Source organism: Oncorhynchus clarkii, chromosome 21, assembly GCF_045791955.1.
Source record: "Oncorhynchus clarkii lewisi isolate Uvic-CL-2024 chromosome 21, UVic_Ocla_1.0, whole genome shotgun sequence".
Classification (NCBI taxonomy): domain Eukaryota; kingdom Metazoa; phylum Chordata; class Actinopteri; order Salmoniformes; family Salmonidae; genus Oncorhynchus; species Oncorhynchus clarkii.
Window position 1 is genome coordinate 10,451,170 of NC_092167.1, and position 21,941 is coordinate 10,473,110.

A 21,941-nucleotide genomic window follows, 5' to 3' on the forward strand; every position below is an offset into this window, starting at 1 on the left:
AGTTGTCTCTGTCTCTCTCTCTCCTGTTCTACATACAACCTGTCTGCTAGCTCACTGTGCCTTCAGAGAAGCCAACAGAATCCCCCTGATACGTAGAAGGAAAAAAACAAGAAAACTAATCCACCCTGCCTGCCTGTCGGTCGTCACTATTTCAATGCATTTCATCATTTAAAAGTCGGGTTAGTTCTATCCTAAGAAGCTGTCGCACAACACACATTGAATCCAGAATCCAGTGTAACCAATGAAAGGCTTTGGTTAGGAGGGACTGGTGTGATTGATAGGGATCTGGGCTGTGATGGCATTGGGAGGAGTTTGAAGGTTGAAGGTTTTAAATGGCTGCTTTGTTCCATTGTGTTTCTTTATGTCTCGTCTGTTTTGACGCTGTCTCTGTGACGAGACCGAGGGCTCAGAGAGAGAGAGAGAGAGAGAGAGAGAGAGAGAGAGAGAGAGATGGAGAGGGAAAGGGGGAGGGGGAGAGAGACAAGGCCGGGGCATAGGTAATTATATTCTAGTCATGTAAAACGGAGCATGCCTGAGACGCACCAGACAAAGTTATCATCGTGTCTCACCCGTTAGCGCAGAGCTCACTCTCTCGTCTCCTCCCAGTGAAAACAGTCTCCGGGGAAAATAGCAGCACTTGTTTTTCTGTCCGGCTGTAAAAAAACTATGCAGATGAGACTGGCAGGAAAGAGGGAAGGCTTTTAGGGTTGAAAGGTCGACATGTTCTTTCCTAATAGCCTTATTTGATGGCTTGTCTTTCTGTTGTGCTCACATACCCAGATACTCACACATCAGGTTGGTGTGGTGTTAGGAGTGGTTTGAGGACCCTGACCTTATGCTTTACCCCTCTCAGTGCTGGTCAGATAGGTGTGTGTGTGTGTGTGTGTGTGTGCGTGCGTGCGTGCGCGTGTGTTGAGTAAAAGTTGTCGCCCTCCCTCACCTTGAGTCTCCAGCAGGAGAGGAGAAGGGAGGGTCTGTGACATGATTGATGGGTATATTCTGAGAACATCCTCCACCCTACCTGACACCCTAGACCCACTCCAATTTGCTTACCGCCCCAGCAGGCCCACAGACGACGCAATCACAATCACACTGCCCTAACCCACTTGGACAAGAGGAATGCCTATGTAAGAATGCTGTTCATCGACTACAGCTCAGCATTTAACACCATAGTACCCTCCAAACCCGTCATTAAGCTCGAGACCCCCGCCCTGTGCAACTGGGTCCTGGACTTACTGACGGGACGCCTCCAGGTGGTGAGGGTAGGAAACAACATCTCCACCCCGCTGATCCTCAACACTGGAGCCCCACAAGGGTGCGTTCTCAGCCCTCTCCTGTACTCCCTGTTTACCCATGACTGCGTGGCCATGCACACCTCCAACTCAATCATCAAGTTTGCAGACGACACTACAGTGGTAGACTTGATTACCAACAACAACAAGACGGCCTACAGGGAGGAGGTGAGGGCCCTCGGTGTGTGGTGTCAGGAAAATAACCTCACACTCAACGTCAACAAAACAAAGGAGATGATCATGGACTTCAGAAAACAGCAGAGGGAGCACCCCCCTATCCACATCGACCGGACAGTAGTGGAGAAGGTGGAAAGTTTTAAGTTCCTCGGCGTACACATCACGGACAAACTGAAATGGTCCACCCACACAGACAGCGTGGTGAAGAAGGCCTAACAGCGCCTCTTCAACCTCAGGAGGCTGAAGAAATTTGGCTTGTCACCAAAAACACTCACAAACTTTTACAGATGCACAATCAAGAGCATCCTGTCAGGCTGTATCACCGCCTGGTGCGGCAACTTCTCCGCCCACAACCGTAAGGCTCTCCAGTGGCTGGATGTGTGTGTGTGTGTGTCCTTCTCCAAGCCCGTTGAGAGGAGAGGCTGAAGAGGAGAGGTAGGAGTCCTTCAGTAGCCCAGTCACGCTCCACCCCACTCCAGACACACTTAATGGTTAATCATCCTCAACCATCCATGCTTCCCCCTCCCTTCCTCTCTTCTGCATCCTCCCTCCACAGCACCTAAATCAACTCTAGTAATAGGCTGTTCTACCTGAGTAAGTCATCTGCTCTGCTCCACTGGTTATTTTACCCTCGTTGTGAAGGGAGAGATCAGCTGAGTTTAGATGGCTTTTGAACATCATTGCTTTTGGACAAACCCAACTCCCTTAGCTTTCCTGAAGAACTTAAAGGGCAACTTCACCACTTTCCAACCTCATTGCCATTATCTTCAGCACACTACCAGTGTCTACATATCTGAAAATGGCACATTTCTATGTTTTGTGGGAAAAGTATGAAGTAAAAACGTACTACATCATCAGAGGTGAATCATTTTAAAACCATTTATTTTTAAATGTTTGTGTTGATGTGGGGAGAAATAAAATACCTCTGGCTAAAAACTCATTGCTGGTTTTGAAAATCACCATTTTTTACTTATTTTTGACCACAGATCATAGAAACACGCAGTTTTCACATAATGTACTTAGACACTGGTTTGGAGATAACGAATTTTCCAACTTGTTTGAACTACTGATTGTGAATCCCAACTCTAAGACTATAACAAACACAGTGGATTGGGGAGCTCAGGTGTGATTATAAATCAAAGGTTACCCCGGTGGGGAAATATTGATTGTGTTAGTTATTACGTCCTAGGTAAATGCCAGAACAGCAACCTTTCTCCTTCAATTTAAGGGTATTATATTTTTTGTATTCAGCTCAAATTGACTGTGTGCTCATTTCCGGGGGCGACAGTGAAACCTAGGCCTAAGTGCATACTTTTTCTAACTCCACTCCTTGTTTTGAGTGGGTGCAGTTAGGGGTCAGGGGTCAAGTACAGCGACATGGAAGGTAGACGTGTCTGGAGGATTAGTAGTCCAAATGGCCCACCATCATCAGACAGCCCCTCTGCTCAGCCCAAAAGACTTCCCTCACTTCCTCCTCCACAGGTTACCATGGAAACTATCTCCCTTCACAGTGAGACATTAGCTATGATTCCATTAACTTGTCCAGTTATTTTTTTGGGGGGGGTTGACATTTAGAAAGTTTGCATAGAAAATAGATGTGACAATTGCCGACTGCGGTGCGTTTCCATTTAACTATCTTGTGTCGATATAAACAGCTAGACGTCATGACGTCACACCTAAAAAAGAAACCCGCAGTGTCGATTATAAATGAAGTATAGAATTGCTCATTAATAAATTGGCGACAGTCTGTGTGCTCTCCCACCTATCAGTCACAGGTAGCTTGCAAAAGACAGCATGGATAAAATGCAAGAAATTGACTAATATTTGCCATATTCGTATAATTCTCACTTGCCAACATATCGCCACAGTCCGCGCCATGGTTAAATTTGCACTCCTGTAGATCTGAAATCATTGGATGGGGAAACTTCCATCCAGCCAACCAGAAAATCAAGGTGAAGCGATTCAGGCATTCTTGAAAGTCATGACATTCCTTGTCCTGCAAAGAAAAATTATTTGTATATTTGAATTTTTTTTTTTTTTCAAGCAGTAGGCATTTAGACTATTGGCACCCTGACCTACGGGCGGTAAATGGATCTAATTAATTTGATTCAATGCGATTCAATCTTTGAGGACTGTAACAATAGAAATACTATTTATTTATGCCTATTAATAGCCATTGTCAACTTCCCTCCTGGTTATTTTGCTCACAACTCACTGTCAGCCTGTATACAAATTAGGCCGTCTTATGGATTTAGTACAGAAAAATAATTTGTTTGCAAATGCTGGGGCCATGACATCACGGGCCGCGCCCCCCGCGCACCTTAAAAAAGATTCCGCTGTCATAATTTATTGGAAAAACCGTTTCCATCATCATTTGTCGCAATAAAGTTACACAAATAGAAATCCAACCTGTCGAACGGAAACAAATGTTGTCAATCTTTAGAAAATGTCTCCTATATCTGCTGTTTACATTACACGTGTCGCAATTACATTTTTTGCGACATTGTTTTTGTCGAATAAACCTAGGTCACTGGAATCCTGCCTAGTGTAAGGAGAAGATTTACTTGAAGTCCTTCAGGGTCTTCTTTCTTAAGACTTGTTTCAGTTTATGACTCTGTTTCAGTCCAGCTGTTGTGACTCAACTGGACTGGGGCTGTCATGTTAATATACAGTATATATCAGTGTGTCAGGGGCTAGATAGATGTCCTCTGTTCCATCTGGCAACCACCTCATCAAGGAAAGAGAATAAACCCAGCAAACCTCTTCCTCCTGCTCCTCCTCCTCCTCATTCTCAGCAGCAGACTGACTGATATTACCTCTGTCTCAGCATGGTGGTGCTATCACTGTGACAACACACACTAGTTCAATTCCCATTTTCCTTCAATGGCTCCCGTCTCAGTTGCTCTCTCCTCAGTCCATTCCAAAACAACGATAGCTGTTTGGCGAGTGAATCAAGTGGAGATTATAGAGAATTGTGGGGGATCAGACCTGGCAAGACTACTCTAGAAAACACTTCAAATGAGGGCTTTCAAACAGAGGCCTACGGGCATAACTTTGCTAACTCCACCCCATATTTTGAGTATTGGAATAAGACCCTTGGGGTGTTTACACACCTGACTCTCAGTGGGAATACACTGGAGAGATACTCAGCAAGTAGAGGAAGCGGCTGAAGGAAAAAGTTTAGATGTATTGGTCTCCTGTCTAAGCAGGCACCAGTGGGAAGGGGTGCGACATCAGAGACGAAACAGTCCCATGTGCTGCAGGTGACCTGAATTCACTTCAGCCAGCTCCTCCCCTGAAGAAAGGAAAAGGGAAAGCAGGGGGACATGGGTAACATGGGCTGTTCCTCTCCTCAGACAGAATTAGAAAGGCCAGATGAAATATGCATGAGCATGAGAGCATGAAACTTTACTTCAAAAAGTCTCTCTGTACGAGTGCATTTTAAAGTGTTTTCCTTTAGAGCTCTTCAAACAGGGAGAGAGGAGCGGACAGGAGAGGAGAGGATGGCCGAACAGGGAATGAGATAGAGGAGGAGAGAGTGAAAGAATGGGGAGAGCTTAGAGAATCCCCCTGCTGAAAGCAAAATGGAATAAACCAAAGGAACATTTACTGAGGCCTAGCCTACTGATGTCGACATTTCTCAGACTGCATGGAAAACCCTGTGGGAAAACCCATTGTTTTATTTCAACACTCAGTAGTGGCTGTCTCTTTGCTCTATACCAGTGGTTCCCAAACCTTTTATAGTCCCGTACTCCTTCAAACATTCAACCTCCAGCTGCGTACCCCCTCTAGCACCAGGGTCAGCGCACTCTCAAATGTTGTTTTTTCCATCATTGTAGGCCTGCCACACACACACTATACAATACATTTATTAAACAGAAGAATGAGTGTGAGTTTTTATCACAACCCGGCTCGTGGGAAGTGACAAAGAGCCCGTATAGGACCAGGGACCAAGTAATAATAATGATCAATAATTATGCTCTTTATTTAACCATCCTTCATATAAAACCTTATTTGTTCATCGAAAATTGAATAACTCACCACAGGTTAATGAGAATGGTGTGCTTGAATGGATGCACATAACTCTGCAATGTTGGGTTTGATTGGAGAGAGTCTCCGTCTTAAATCATTTTCCACACACACTCTGTGCCTGTATTTAGTGTTCATGCTAGTGAGGACCGAGAATCCACTCTCACATAGGTACTGGTTGCAAAGGGCATCAGTGTCTTAACAACGCGATTTGCCAAGGCAGGATACTCTGAGCGCAGCCCAATCCAGAAATCTGTCAGTGGTTTCTGATTCAATTAAATTTTCACAGAACCGCTTGATGTAATTTCAATGAGGCTCTCTTGTTCAGATATCGGTAAGTGGACTGGAGGCAAGGCATGAAAGGGATAACGAATCCAATTGTTTGTGTCATCCGTTTCGGGAAAGTACCTGTGTAATTGCACACCCAACTCACTCAGGTGCTTCGCTATATTACATTTGATATTGTTAGGTTCTAATTTTTAAAATAACTCACAGAGCAAATAACTCACAGACACTAGAGAAGCTTAACCAAGTTTAATTCTTCCCAAAGGGTCGACACAGCTGTATTCAGAGAAAGACATGTTTCCACCACTACAAGTATATATACTCCACTTCAGACACTCCTCCTTCTCTCCAATCCTTACCTCTTATGGTTCCACAGGAAGACGAAGTGATAGAGTAATAAACCGTTCTGTCTCCCTTAAGGTGACCTGACCTGACCTCAAACCCCTTGATGTCTCATCCAAAGCTCTCCACCCGTATCCCCTATCGCACTCCCGTGACTCCCTCCCGTCCACCCAGCACATTCCATAGCCACTCTGTCTTTCCACAGAGAACCATTAACTTATGACATAAAAAACATTCTCTTTCACACCTTTATATACTATGCTTCTGATCTGTCATGTCTTTAGTATATCAATGTTCAAAGTTGACCCCAAATCCAACAATATTGTCCATAACCTTGAGTTCATTTGCATACAAAATAATTATACAATGATGGAAAGACCTGTGTTTTGTCCTTGCTAATACAGAGAGAGAAGAGCTCCAGCTTCTTAATAATTTTGATGCGGAGAGTCCCTGTAATCCTAGATTCAGATCATTCAGGTGAGAAAAAACATCACCCAGATAGGCCAGTCGTGTGAGAAACTCGTCATCATGCAAGCGGTCAGACAAGTGAAATTATGGTCAGTAAAGAAAAAACTTTAAGCTCGTCTCTCACTCAGATGTGAGATAGTACTTTTGCACATATTACACACTGTGGCTGAGGAAAGGTACTACTCCCAATATAAGTGAACCCCAATCAATATACAGTCGTGGCCAAAAGTTTTGAGAATGACAAATATAAATTTTCATTTTCATTTTCATTTTTGTCAGATGTTACTATGGAATACTGAAGTATAATTACAAGCATTTCATAAGTGTCAAAGGCTTTTTTATTGAAAATTACATGAAATTGATGCAAAGAGACAATATTTTCAGTGTTGACCCTTCTTTTTCAAGCCCTCTGCAATCAGCCCTGGCATGCTGTCAATTAACATCTGGGCTGCATCCTGACTGATGGCAGCCCATTCTTGCATGATCAATGCTTGGAGTTTGTCAGAATTTGTGGGGTTTTGTTTGTCCACCCGCCTCTTGAGGAGGAAGTTCTCAATGGGATTAAGGTCTGGGGAGTTTACTGGCCATGGACCCAAAATATTGATGTTTTGTTCCCCCAGCCACTTAGTAATCACTTTTGCCTTATGGCAAGGTGCTCCTTCATGCTGGAAATGGCATTGTTCATCACCAAACTGTTCCTGGATGGTTGGGAGAAGTTGCTCTCGGAGGATGTGTTGGTACCATTCTTTATTCATGGCTGTGTTCTTAGGCAAAATTGTGAGTGAGCCCACTCCCTTGGCTGAGAAGCAACAATGATGACGGCACGTGTTTCCTTGGAGGTAACCAGAGCAAGAACAATGATTCCAAGCACCAGCTTCCTTTTGAAGCTTCCAGTCTGTTATTCGAACTCAATCAGCATGACAGAGTGATCTCCAGCCTTGTCCTTGTCAACACTCACACCTGTGTTATCAAGAGAATCATTGACATGATGTCAGCTGTTCCTTTTGTGGCAGGGCTGAAATGCAGTGGAAATGTTTTTTGGGGATTCAGTTCATTTGCATGGTAAAGGGGGACTTTGCAATTAATTGCAATTCATCTGATCACTCTTCATAACATTCTGGAGGATATGCAAATTGCCATCATTCAAACTGAGGCAGTAGACTTTGTGAAAATGTATATTTGTGTCATTCTCAAAACTTTTGGCCACGACTCTAGTTCTCGTCATATTTGCGCCTCTTTGATGGTCCAGTAGCTCTTTGGCTGCATCAGATTCACAACTGTCAGTGTCCATGCTAGCTGGGCTAACAACAAATGTAGAATTACTGATGCTAGCATTGGATGTGCTCGTGGAAGCAGAACAACTTGTGTCGTCGACAGGTGCAGGTGTAGTAGTGCTGGTAGTAGCAGTAATATCAGTAGAGCTGGTATTGTCTCTATGGACTGTTTGAAAGTTGACTGTTTTTTAAAATAATTTAAATGTGAATCACATTTTTATTTGGCGTACCCCCGACGGCATTGCCAGGGTTACGTGTACCCCAGTTTGGAATACCTGTTTGGGAATACCTACCTCTATACCATTATAATTGTCACTAATGTAAGGTCAATTGACCTGGGACAAGGGATGTACTCTAAAACACTATACCACATTTAACACTGGAGCTCCTTCAGAAGTTTCCTTCCTTAGGCTTCCTGGGAGTTGACAGCTCCTCCACAGCAGTGTTTAGACTGAGTATTGGCCCTATAAAGAGAGCACAAATTGTTACAGTGACAAAGGGGCCCTTCTCTTCAGTGCTGCAGGCTAATGGACAGCACAACTCTCTCTCTCTTTCTCCCAGATCCATGGAATCATTGCTCCCACGCTACTAATTGACAGGGGCTGTGCTTAGTGAAAAGAGAGTCTTCTGGAGTTCAGCATTTAAAACACACTTACTGCACACACACACACACAAAAACATACTCACTGCTGTGTGCGTGTGTGTGTGCGTGTGCGTGCGGGTATGTATGTGTAAGCGTGCTTCTGCGTGTGTTGCATGCATGTGCTCTACACAAGCCCTTTTCAGCCAAAAACAGTGACATTGAAACAAACAGTAGGAATCTAGAGATATTGGCTACCTGCAGTGTGGTGTTATGTGTATCTCTGAAGCTCTGCTGAAGACACAGACAGACTGCCTGCCTAGCTCTGAAGCTCTGCTGAAGACACAGACAGACAGACTGCCTGCCTAGCTCTGAAGCTCTGCTGAAGACACAGACAGACTGCCTGCCTAGCTCTGAAGCTCAGGTGGTTTTAATAGAAGGGTGTTTCATTAGACGGAGTGGTGCGTGGCAGAAATACATGGCAGGACTTTGATCTGTGTGGTGTTTTTCTGTGTGTGGAGGTGAGAACATGAACCAGCCTCTTTCATATTTAATGAGTGAAGATGGGGCTAAGGAAGGGAGAGGAGAGGAGCAGTGGGAGGAGATATTCCTTAGGGCTGTCAACCTACTCCTAGCAGACTCACATATCAGTCACAGCACATGTTAGTGAGTTCGTTTTTGTGGCTGGTGGGGGCAGGGAGTGGTGTGTGTGTGTGGGGGGGGGGGGGGGGGGGGGTTTATTTTATGTGTGTGTGTTTATTTTATTTTTTACTTCACCTTTATTTAACCAGGTAGGCAAGTTGAGAACAGGTTCTCATTTACAATTGTGACCTGGCCAAGATAAAGCAAAGCAGATCGACACATACAACGACACAGAGTTACACATGGAGTAAAACAAACATACAGTTAATAATACAGTAGAAACAAGTCTATATACGATGTGAGCAAATGAGGTGAGATAAGTAGGCAAAAAAAAGGCCATGGTGGCAAAGTAAATACAATATTGCACGTAAAACACTGGAATGGTAGATTTGCAGTGGAATAATGTGCAAAGTAGAAATTGTGGGGTGCAAAGGAGCAAAATAAATCAAATTAAATAAATACAGTAGGGAAAGAGGTAGTTGTTTGGGCTAAATTATAGCTGGGCTATGTACAGGTGCAGTAATCTGTGAGCTGCTCTGACAGCTGGTGCTTAAAGCTAGTGAGGGAGATAAGTGTTTCCAGTTTCAGAGATTTCTGTAGTTCGTTCCAGTCATTGGCAGCAGAGGACTGGAAGGAGAGGCGGCCAAAGAAAGAATTGGTTTTTGGGAGTGACCAGAGAGATATACTGTGTGTGTGTGTGTGTGTGTGTGCCAGCCTATTTCTGAATCATAATGGAGATCCTGAGAGCCTGTGGACGGTACATTATCACCCCATTCTGACTGATATTTGTGGTCAGGAGATATTATCTCTACTCTCCTGATTAGCCCAGCACTGCCTCTCTCTCTCTCTCTCTGATTAGCCCAACACTCTCTCTCTCTCCATCTCTCTCTCTCTCTCCATCTCTCTCTCTCTCTCTCTCTCTCTCTCTCTCTCTCTCTCTCTCTCTCTCTCTCTCTCTCTCTCTGATTAGAGCGGCTCTCACGCTGGACCAACCTCAGTACCACCACACTGGTCACAACCTCATAGCCTTAAATGGGCTCAGGCAGGCTGTCAATGGACCAGTCCCCCTGGTCAGTGTGATGTGACAAGGGGAGAGAGAGAGGCATAACAATCCTGTCAGACATGAATGATGGGAGGAGGTCAGGGTTGGGGAGAGATCCACTTTGATCACAAAGAACAAACACAGTGTGCTGAACCTACTGTATACCCCTGGTGAAATAGAGAGGGAGGCTGATCAAACAATTCCCTGATGAAGATGCATTTGGAGTGGAGGTTGGGTTAGTGACCTCTGTAGTGTGAGTCAACTTTAGCCCAAGTACTTAGCCACATAGATAGAGTTACTTTCAGCCATATTGAGTGTACCCACGAGTGTTCCAGTAAAGTTTATGTGGTGTGAGGGGCTTTACCATTCTAGTAATTCTATTTCGATGGACACAGCTCCCTCCAACCCTCTATATTGTGAGTTACAAATCAGTTTCACATTGAGTTTTCCTGGTTAGGTCATGAAGTGTCCCTAGGCCTAGTCATATTATATCTGTATTTATAACTAGGCTTGGGCAGTATACCATATATATCATATACCGGGCTATTTGGAAATAACCACTGGAGGGTTTTTCAATACCGTTGAAACTAATTCTTTGATGTATTTTTTATCAATTTTTACAGCAACTTTTTTTTCGATCTTGTCTCATCACTGCAACTCCCCAATGAGCTCGGGAGAGGAGAAGGTGGAGTCATGCGTCCTCCTAAACATGACCTGCCAAACCGCGCTCCTTAACATCTGCCAGCTTAACCCGGAAACCAGCCGCACCAATGTGTCGGAGGAAACATCGTTCATCTGGCGGCCGGGGTCAGCCCGCAGGCAAGTTAAGCCTCACCGGCCAAACCCTCCCCAAACCGGGATGACTCTGGGCCAATTGTGCGTCGTCCTATGGGACTCCCGGCCACGGCCGGTTGTGGCACAGCCCGAATGAACCCGGGTCTGTAGTAACTCCTAAGACTGCTGCGCCACCTGGGAGGCCCTACCTCATCTTTTTAAATGATGAGTCACTCACTGTTGTGCAGCACATACTAGGTGATCTATATCCTGATATATGTAGTTACACTATGGAATTCACTTTCTAAAATGTGCTAAAGCTGTGCAGTTGTGCATTTGGTTTGCTAACTTAGTAGCTAGTTATCTAGCTAGCTAGCTAGCTAAGTGGTTAGCTTCTTGCAATCAAGCTCCTCTTGGTAACAGCAGATAATTCCCTCCTTGATCAAGAGTCAACATTTGTTTTGTGCGTGCAGTAAATTTTGAGTAGCATTTTTGAGTTACTTGTATAACTTTATCAGCTGGGATGTCTATCCTGCAAATAGCTTATGTCAGAGACTGTATAAAATCGTTAGCATTTAGCTAGCATTCACTATGAGATTTTACATGTAATTGTTAGCATTGCTAACCCGTTTTATCGAATATCCCGGGATGGAACAAGGTCGGTACGAATCCCTGGATACCGCCCAAGCCTATTTATAATACTTCCCATGATGCCACAGTGGTGGCTCATCATATCAGAGTAGATACAATGTGTAGGAACCACTGCATCGTCAACACCGACATGACTGAAGTTATGACATTCTACGTTCCACTCAAATGTTTATTTTGGTCCACGACAGTTGACAGCTACTGTGTTAGATCCACAGTCAGTCTATTCTGAGACCCCACTGTAATGGTGTAATGTGTTTCAGTTAAATATTGTGTGGGCTAAGGGGCCCAGGAGCTATGTACGTGCTCCAGATACAAACATTTAAACTATATCCAAACATCGCTGGCTTCATAACTGAATATTTACAACATAGAAAGGATGGCAGGACATGAATATTTAAAATCACCCCAATTCAAACCACTCCATCTATCAGTGTGTTTGGTGTAGTGTGAGAAATAAGGAGATGGTTGGTGTAGACCTGTGGGTCCATATTGACATTGATTAAGTAACCTTTGGTCCACTGCTTGATAAACAGCCATTCTCCTTCACACATTTTGGATCTGAATTTTGATTGCAAATGCTGATGGGGTTATCATGTGTCTGGTCTCTTAAGTTTGTCCAAATGTTTTGACAGTGTTTGCAAGTCTGGAGGCTCATAGACCTCACCAAGTATTCAGTAACTAGCACAGTTACCATAGAGCATAATAAATCATTTTCAGATTTAGCGTAGTCAATTAAGATTTTATAATTAACCTCAAATCCTCTGTAATAAATTACCATACAATAATGTTGTGATCAAAATTGCCTGATGAATATATTGTTATGTGAATCGACATGCTGTCCCCCGGCCTGTTGACTGACTAGTATGTTGTTGTGCTTGTCTCTTCCACAGAGCTGCCGTATGGCTGGGAGAAGATCGATGACCCTATTTACGGAAGCTACTATGTGGAGTAAGTCTGGACTCACTGCTTTAATATTTAATGACTATTTTCATTTCCAGTTTAACCAAGTTGAATTCTTCCCGAAGGGTAGACACAGCGGTATACAGACAAAGACATGTTTCCACCACTACAAGTATATATACTCCACTTAAGACACTCCTCCTTCTCTCCAATCCTTACATTTTATGGTTCCACAGGAAGACGAAGTGAGAGAGTAATAAACGGTTCTGTCTCCCTTAATTAAGGTGACCTGACCTGACCTCAACCCCTCCTTCACCTAGTCCACAGATGTCCATCAGCTTCCCGTATAGCAATCCTGTGACCTCCTCCCGTTCACCCAACACATTCCAAAGCCATCTGTCTTTCCACAGAGAACCATTAACCTCTGACATAAAAACCAGTCTCTTCCACTCCTTTATATACTATGCTTATGCGTATACCAATGTTCAAAGTTTACCCCGAATCCAACACGGTGTTGCCCCGTGTTATGTTTCCACTGTCCTGTGTTTGTCAGAGTCATTAACACTGTACAGGGCTGTGGCCAGGTACCTGTGTACCTGTTTACATGTGCAAGTTTATGTGTGTGCTCCTGTGTGTGTGTGTGTATGTGTGTGTGTGTGTGTGTGTGTGTGTGTGTGTGTGTGTGTGTGTGTGTGTGTGTGTGTGTGTGCGCCATCTTTGTGCAATGTGATGCAATGGTGAGGTGTCTCTGTCTTTTCTATTGAACCAAATGTACCCTTGCTATTCTGGACGTGTCCTTTCTCCTGCTGGATGCGCACTAGTTCCCCTAGTCCAGGGAGAGGAGAGGAGGTCTATTTATAGCCTGGCTGGAGAGGGAGTTTGGCTGGCTGGCCGTGTTCTATTCTCTATCCCCAAGAAAGACCAGAACACTGTGTCTGCCTTGCCTACACTCCCTCTCTCCCTCTGCCATGTAGAAATCCCATATCCCCAGGCAACCACTGAGCCATCGCACGCACGCACGCACGCACACTAGCGCCATACCTGACCCTGCCAAGTCCAATAATTATGTCTCACTGCCTGGCTGTACCGTTGAGTTAACCTAATATCTCATGAAGAAACAGAGGGTGTGTAGGCCGCTGTTCGCTGTTCATACCTACAGAAGCATTATTCCTCCAGTCTCGCACCGTCCAGGAGGGCACGTCGAAATGATGATTAATTACTTCACACTTCAAAATTACAGTATTTATAATTATTACACTGACAGAATGTTTCAAGAAAATACACTCAAGGAGTCATCTTTTTTCGTGAACCCACTCCAGAAATACTAAATGATTCCTAATGCTGATTACAGGAAGCTGCTGATTTCAGTAGAATGGGACCTAATTGGGCGTTTGTTCATTTTTTTCTTAGCCAAGCCATCCTGCAGCTCCATTACATAATACTAGGGATACTAAGGCTATTGAATTAATCATCGTAGCACAGCACTGTGCATCCAGCTTTTTTACAGAGGGAGAGAGGAAGAGGATGAGGAGGTGGATACTATAGAGAGCACAGTGAAATGTTGTACCTTTCTTTCTCTGTAGCCACATAAACAGGCGGACACAGTTTGAGAACCCAGTCTTGGAAGCCAAGAGGAGAGTCCAGCAACACCAACAAATGCAAGAGCAGGGTCTGTCCTCGCTGCCCCTACCTACTATCTACAGAGGTAAGGCACCGTCTACCTCCACCCAATGTGTTAAAAGTTTGTGAATGATTCTTGTGTGTAGATGTTTTTAGCTCGAGGGAAATGTCTGTCGTCTTTGTGTGTGTATCACTCATTCTTCACAACTCTCTTTTCTTTGCTAACACTTTGCTAACACTTCGCTAACACCAGCTTCTCTGTTCGGCACACATTTACCACCCCACTAAGTTCATCGAGGCTGTCTGAGGTAAAACATGCTGTGTAGGTTGAGAGGGTTTGTCTCCGTGTTAAATTGGCCTCTGTGAGTGAAGGGGTTTGTCTCCATGGTTACCCGTCCTGTACGCTGCAAAGTGAAGGCTCTCTCTCCCCCTAAGTGACAGCAGAGAGGGTAAAAAATGAATATTTCCACACATATAAACAAGGAGATAAAAAGGAAGTTTACTTGTGAGAGCATCAGACATTGAGTGGACTACTTTATCTCTGTCACAGTGGTAGAGGAGGTCCCACTCTCCGCCACATTACCCAGAGCCACCCTGGCCCACATCGGACCTGCCCCGGAGCGCTGCCAGAGCCTCAGCGACCTCTCCCAGTCCCTCCCCCCGGGCCACCGGGTGTCGCTGTTGGGCCTGCACACCCACACACCCCCTGCCTCCATCACCAACTCCCCACTGCGGCGCCCCCACCGTGCGCGGAGGGATACGTCGTGCTGCCCACACCTGCACCTCCACCAGTCGCTTCACGCCTTTGTGGTAGAGCCGGCTGCTGTGGGTTGTAGCCCCCTGTGGTGCTCTCTCAGTAAGTAGGGCAGTGAGTAGTAATACAGGCTTGTTCTTCATCTGCCTGCACTGAGCTGCCGCGCTCTCTTTTCAAAGCATGCCTGCTTCCCCGGCAGACCCACGCTGGATCCCTCCTCATCTCAGGCGCTCGACTCGCTGCTCGACATGTTTGATGGCGCTACACTACGTTGTGTCTTCCCCTCCTTACGTCTGGCGGCAGGCAACAGAAACTGTAAGCACCCTGCTCTATGTCTGGACGCCTGACAACAAACGTTGGCTTTAAGCAAACAGAGAGAGACGGGTGTGTGCCCCCTACTTGCCTTCCAAGGTGAACGGAGGGGAGATTGAATTGAGTGTGGCAAACCCTCGTTGGCTGAGTTTTCCCCTTTGCCGTGCCAGAGACTATTTCATGAATCCTGGCCTTCCACCTTTTGGTTCCCTGAGCATTGTTTTTTGGGCGGATGAAGCGAGCTCATGATTCTTCAGTGTTCCAACAGCATGTTGTTCCAGAATGTGAAGATCTTTCACCTGCTTCCCCTCACCCCTCTGAGAAGGGAAATATACCAAGCTACTCTCATGGATGTTGCTTATTCCCTGATGTTCTGCACTGTGTTTTTGCTCCAGCCTCTGAGTGTGTATTCAGCTAACAGAACCCTGGCGTAGGATGGGAGTGGAAGTGATGACAGTTTACATGGCTGTAGACGTTCAGTGGAAGGTCCTTGGCTGTGGCAGCTTGGAGCTGGAGCAAACACCGTCCCACCTGCATAAGTCAGCACCCAACCCTCACTGTTCTAACCCTGCCTACCCCTCCACCTACCCAGAGAGTATCCCTGTGTTCATGCAGCCCCTCCACCAAACAAGCCTCACCTCTACCATCCTATTGAATGATAAAATGGCCTTGCATCAGCATTTGTGGTGCATCATGCTCGCTTTGTCAAGGTCTAAGTATGATGTATGAGTGTATATTGTTTATTGATTGTGTGTATGTATATTGTTTATTGATTGTGTGTGTGTGTGTGTGTCCCTGCACACTTGTACTTGTGTGTGTTGTGTCTGCCCGCCTGCCTGCGTGCCTGTCTGTCCGTCCCTCCGTCTGTGTGTGTGTATGTGTGTGTTCTCCCTTACAGAGAAGCCCCTTTTCACACGGGACGCCACCCAGCTGAAGGGCAGCTTCCTGTCCACGGCCCTGCAGAAGAGCAACATGGGTTTTGGCTTCACCATCATCGGAGGAGACGAGCCAGATGAGTTCCTGCAGGTCAAGAGTGTCATACCTGACGGCCCCGCTGCACAGGACGGAAAGATGGACACAGGTAAAACTGACCTCGTCTGAAAGATAGACACAGGTAAAACTGACCTCGTCTGAAAGATAGACACAGGTAAACCTGACCTCGTCTGAAAGATAGACACAGGTAAAACTGACCTCGTCTGAAAGATAGACACAGGTAAAACTGACCTCGTCTGAAAGATAGACACAGGTAAAACTGACCTCGTCTGAAAGATAGACACAGGTAAAACTGACCTCGTCTGAAAGATAGACACAGGTAAAACTGACCTCGTCTGAAAGATAGACACAGGTAAAATTGACCTCGTCTGAAAGATGGACACAGGTAAAACTGACCTCGTCTGAAAGATGGACACAGATCAAACTGACCTCGTCTGAAAGATGGACACAGGTCAAACTGACCTCGTCTGAAAGATGGACACAGGTAAAACTGACCTCGTCTGAAAGATGGACACAGGTAAAACTGACCTCGTCTGAAAGATGGACACAGGTAAAACTGACCTCGTCTGAAAGATAGACACAGGTAAAACTGACCTCGTCTGAAAGATGGACACAGGTAAAATTGACCTCGTCTGAAAGATGGACACAGGTAAAACTGACCTCGTCTGAAAGATAGACACAGGTAAAACTGAGTTAGTCTGAAAGATGGACACAGGTCAAACTGAGTTAGTCTGAAAGATGGACACAGGTCAAACTGAACTAGTCTGAAAGATGGACACAGGTCAAACTGAACTAGTCTGAAAGATGGACACAGGTCAAACTGACCTCGTCTGAAAGATAGACACAGGTAAAACTGACCTCGTCTGAAAGATGGACACAGGTAAAACTGACCTCGTCTGAAAGATAGACACAGGTAAAACTGACCTAGTCTGAAAGATGGACACAGGTAAAACTGAGCTAGTCTGAAAGATGGACACAGGTCACTGAGCTAGTCTGAAAGATGGACACAGGTCAAACTGACCTCGTCTGAAAGATGGACACAGGTAAAACTGAGCTAGTCTGAAAGATGGACACAGGTCAAACTGAGCTAGTCTGAAAGATGGACACAGGTCAAACTGAGCTAGTCTGAAAGATGGACACAGGTCAAACTGAGCTAGTCTGAAAGATGGACACAGGTCAAACAGAGCTAGTCTGAAAGATGGACACAGGTCAAACTGAGCTAGTCTGAAAGATGGACACAGGTCAAACTGAGCTAGTCTGAAAGATGGACACAGGTCAAACTGAGCTAGTCTGAAAGATGGACACAGGTCAAACTGAACTAGTCTAAAAGATGGACACAGGTCAAACTGAACTAGTCTAAAAGATGGACACAGGTCAAACTGAACTAGTCTGAAAGATGGACACAGGTCAAACTGAACTAGTCTGAAAGATGAACACACTCTGACACAAAGGGAGCCATGGACTAGTCTCTGTCTCTATGGTGGTGACCCAGCAGGAGAGCTCATCTCTCTCTCTCTCTCTCTCTCTCTCTCTCTCTCTCTCTCTCTCTCTCTCTCTCTCTCTCTCTCTCTCTCAATCTCTCTCTCTCTCTCGCTCTGTCTCTCTCTCTCTCTCTCTCTCTCTCTATAGAGGTTACCCAGCAGGAGAGCTCATCTCCCTCTCTCTCTCTCTTTCTCTCTCTCTCTCTCTCTCTCTCTCTCGCTCTGTCTCTCTCTACACATGTGTGTGGGGTGCAGTGTGTGTGCAAACTTGCCTGCAAGCCTGTTGGGTGCGTATGAGTGTGTGTGTGTGCCTGCGGGGCTGTGTTTGTCCATTAATCACTGTAAGGATTTTCTGAACACCATAACTCCTGGACCTGCCTGTGCTCCCCGGGCTGCGTGGGACACACACACACACACACACACTGAGAAACTGGCCAACTGCACTAAAAGTCATCAGGGGAATATAACTCTGGAAGTCATGTGAATAATCTCTGCATGGCCTTGTGTATTTATAAACTATTCTGCATGGCCCTGTGTATTTATAAACTACTCTGCATGGCCCTGTGTATTTATAAACTACTTTGCATGACCCTGTGTATTTATAAACTACTCTGCATGGCCCTGTTTATTTATAAACTACTCTGCATGGCCCTGTTTATTTATAAACTACTCTGCATGGCCCTGTGTATTTATAAACTACTTTGCATGGCCCTGTGTATTTATGAACTACTTTGCATGGCCCTGTGTATTTATAAACTACTCTGCATGGCCCTGTGTATTTATAAACTACTTTGCATGGCCCTGTGTATTTATAAACTACTCTGCATGGCCCTGTGTATTTATAAACTACTCTGCATGGCCCTGTTTATTTATAAACTACTCTGCATGGCCCTGTTTATTTATAAACTACTCTGCATGGCCCTGTGTATTTATAAACTATTCTGCATGGCCCTGTGTATTTATAAACTACTCTGCATGGCCCTGTGTATTTATAAACTACTCTGCATGGCCCTGTGTATTTATAAACTACTCTGCATGGCCCTGTGTATTTATAAACTACTCTGCATGGCCCTGTGTATTTATAAACTACTCTGCATGGCCCTGTGTATTTATAAACTACTCTGCATGGCCCTGTGTATTTATAAACTACTCTGCATGGCCATGTGTATTTATAAACTACTTTGCATGGCCCTGTGTATTTATAAACTACTCTGCATGGCCCTGTGTATTTATAAACTACTTTGCATGGCCCTGTGTATTTATAAACTACTCTGCATGGCCCTGTTTATTTATAAACTACTATGCATGGCCATGTGTATTTATAAACTACTCTGCATGGCCCTGTTTATTTATAAACTACTCTGCATGGCCATGTGTATTTATAAACTACTCTGCATGGCCCTGTGTATTTATAAACTACTCTGCATGGCCCTGTGTATTTATAAACTACTCTGCATTACTGGACTGGACCAAGTGCAGTATTTTTCCTGACTCATCATCAGTGCCTTGACCTGGTTGTACTGTACTATACTGTAGTATACTCTACTGTACTATACTGTAGTATACTGTACTGTACTATACTGTACAATACTATACTATATTGTACTGTACTATACTGTACCGTATAGTGTTGGCTGATACAGTAGTTGATGGGTTGTTTCAGGTCAGACTAGATGGTACATTTTACATTGTGAGATGATCATATGTTTTATGTGCCACAATATATCATGTGGAAGTATTAATCAAATAAAATAAAATAAAATGTATTTATATAACCCTTCGTACATCAGCTGATATCTCAAAGTGCTGTACAGAAACCCAGCCTAAAACACCAAACAGCAAGCAATGCAGGTGTAGAAGCACGGTGGCTAGGAAAAACTCCCTAGAAAGGCAAAAACCTAGGAAGAAACCTAGAGAGGAACCAGGCTATGAGGGGTGGCCAGTCCTCTTCTGGCTGTGCCGGGTGGAGATTATAACAGAACATGGCCAAGATGTTCAAATGTTCATAAATGACCAGCATGGTCAAATAATAATAATCACAGTAGTTGTCGAGGGTGCAGCAAGTCAGCACCCCAGGTGCTGAACAGTTGAAACTGGAGCAGCAGCACGGCCAGGTGGACTGGGGACAGCAAGAAGTCCTCATGCCAGGTAGTCCTGAGGCATGGTCCTAGGGCTCAGGTCCTCCGAGAAAGAGAGAATTAGAGAGAGCATACTTAAATTCACACAGGACACCGGATAAGACAGGAGAAGTACTCCAGATATAACAAACTGACCCTAACCCCCCGACACATAAACTACTGCAGCATAAATACTGGAGGCTGAGACAGGAGGGGTCAGAAGACACTGTGGCCCCATCCGATGATACCCTGGACAGGGCCAAACGGGAAGGATATAACCCCACCCACTTTGCCAAAGCACAGCCCCCAAACCACTAGAGGGATATCTTCAACCACCAACTTACCATCCTGAGACAAGGCTGAGTATAGCCCACAAAGATCTCCGCCACGGCACAACACAAGGGGGGGGGCGACAACCCAGACAGGACGATCACATCAGTGACTCAACCCACTCAAGTGACACACCCCTCCTAGGGACGGCATGAAAGAGCACCAGTAAGCCAGTGACTCAGCCCCTGTAATAGGGTTAGAGGCAGAGAATCCCAGTGGAAAGAGGGGAACCGGTCAGGCAGAAACAGCAAGGGCGGTTCGTTGGTCCAGAGCCTTTCCGTTCACCTTCACACTCCTGGGCCAGACTACACTCAATCATATGATCCACTGAAGAGATGAGTCTTCAGTAAAGACTTAAAGGTTGAGACCGAGTCTGCGTCTCTCACATAAAAATGGAGGTCTATAGGAGAAAGCTCTGCCTCCAGCTGTTTGGAAATTCTAGGGACAATTAGGAGGCCTGCGTCTTGTGACCGTAGCGTACGTGTAGGTATGTACGGCAGGACCAAATCAGAGAGATAGGTAGGAGCAAGCCCATGTAATGCTTTGTAGGTTAGCAGCAAAACCTTGAAATCAGCCCTTGCCTTAACAGTAAGCCAGTGTAGGGAGGCTAGCACTGGAGTAATATGATCAAATGTTTTGGTTCTAGTCAGGATTCTAGCAGCCGTATTTAGCACTAACTGAAGTTTATTTAGTGCTTTATCCGGGTAGCCGGAAAGTAGAGCATTGCAGTAGTCTAACCAAGAAGTAACAAAAGCATGGATTAATTTTTCTGCATCATTTTTGGTCAGAAAGTTAATGATTTTTGCAATGTTACGTAGATGTAAAAAAGCTGTCCTTGAAACAGTCTTGATATGTTCGTCAAAAGAGAGATCAGGGTCCAGAGTAGCGCCGAGGTCCTTCACAGTTTTATTTGAGACGACTGTACAACCATTAAGATTAATTGTCAGATTCAACAGAAGATCTCTTTGTTTCTTGGGACCTAGAACAATCATCTCTGTTTTGTCCGAGTTTAAAAGTAGAAAGTTTGCAGCCATCCACTTCCTTATGTCTGAAACACAGACTTCTAGCGAGGGCAATTTTGGGGCTTCACCGTGTTTCATTGAAATGTACAACTGTGTGTCATCCGCACAGCAGTGAAAGTTAACATTATGTTTTCGAATGACATCCCCAAGAGGTAAAATATATAGTGAAAACAATAGTGGTCCTAAAATGGAACCTTGAGGAACACCGAAATGTACAGTTGATTTGTCAGAGGACAAACCATACATAGAAACAAATAGATAAGATCTAAGCCAGGCCAGAACTTGTCCGTGTAGACATATTTGGGTTTCCAATCTCTCCAAAAGAATGTGGTGATCGATGGTATCAAAAGCAGTACTAAGGTCTAAGAGCACAAGGACAGATGCAGAACCTCGGTCTGATGCCATTAAAAGGTCATTTACCAACTTCACAAGTGCAGTCTCAGTGCTATGATGGGGTCTAAAAACAGACTGAAACATTTCGGCATTTCAAACATATTACAATATATGATACACTTTATTGTAGCTATTAAAAATCTAGCTGAGTCAGATCATTACTGCTGTTCCAGCTGGCAAATAGGCATTATTACTTAGGTGGTGTACAGATCATTTTCCTTTACTTGGCGATCAACCTTTACTTGGCGATAACTTCATAAATTCCCAACTTGGAAGATAACGCATGTCTTTTAAACTTTCATGGATAGTGGCCTCCCGGGTGGCGCAGTGGTTAAGGGCGCTGTACTGCAGCGCCAGCTGTGCCATCAGAGTCCCTGGGTTCGCGCCCAGGCTCTGTCGTAACCGGCCGCGACCGGGAGGTCCGTGGGGCGACGCACAATTGGCCTAGCGTCGTCCGGGTTAG

General features: G+C 45.0%; 1 protein-coding gene across 1 annotated transcript in view; it reads left to right on the plus strand.

Annotated features, from left to right (window-relative positions):
- Positions 1–21,941, plus strand: part of LOC139378509 (membrane-associated guanylate kinase, WW and PDZ domain-containing protein 2-like) — a 271,242-nt gene that overhangs the window by 204,364 nt on the left and 44,937 nt on the right. The window contains exons 7-10 of the mRNA XM_071120733.1: positions 12,447–12,504; positions 14,040–14,161; positions 14,627–14,932; positions 16,041–16,223. Coding sequence (XP_070976834.1) covers positions 12,447–12,504; positions 14,040–14,161; positions 14,627–14,932; positions 16,041–16,223 — 669 coding nt within the window. The remainder of the gene's footprint in view (positions 1–12,446; positions 12,505–14,039; positions 14,162–14,626; positions 14,933–16,040; positions 16,224–21,941) is intronic.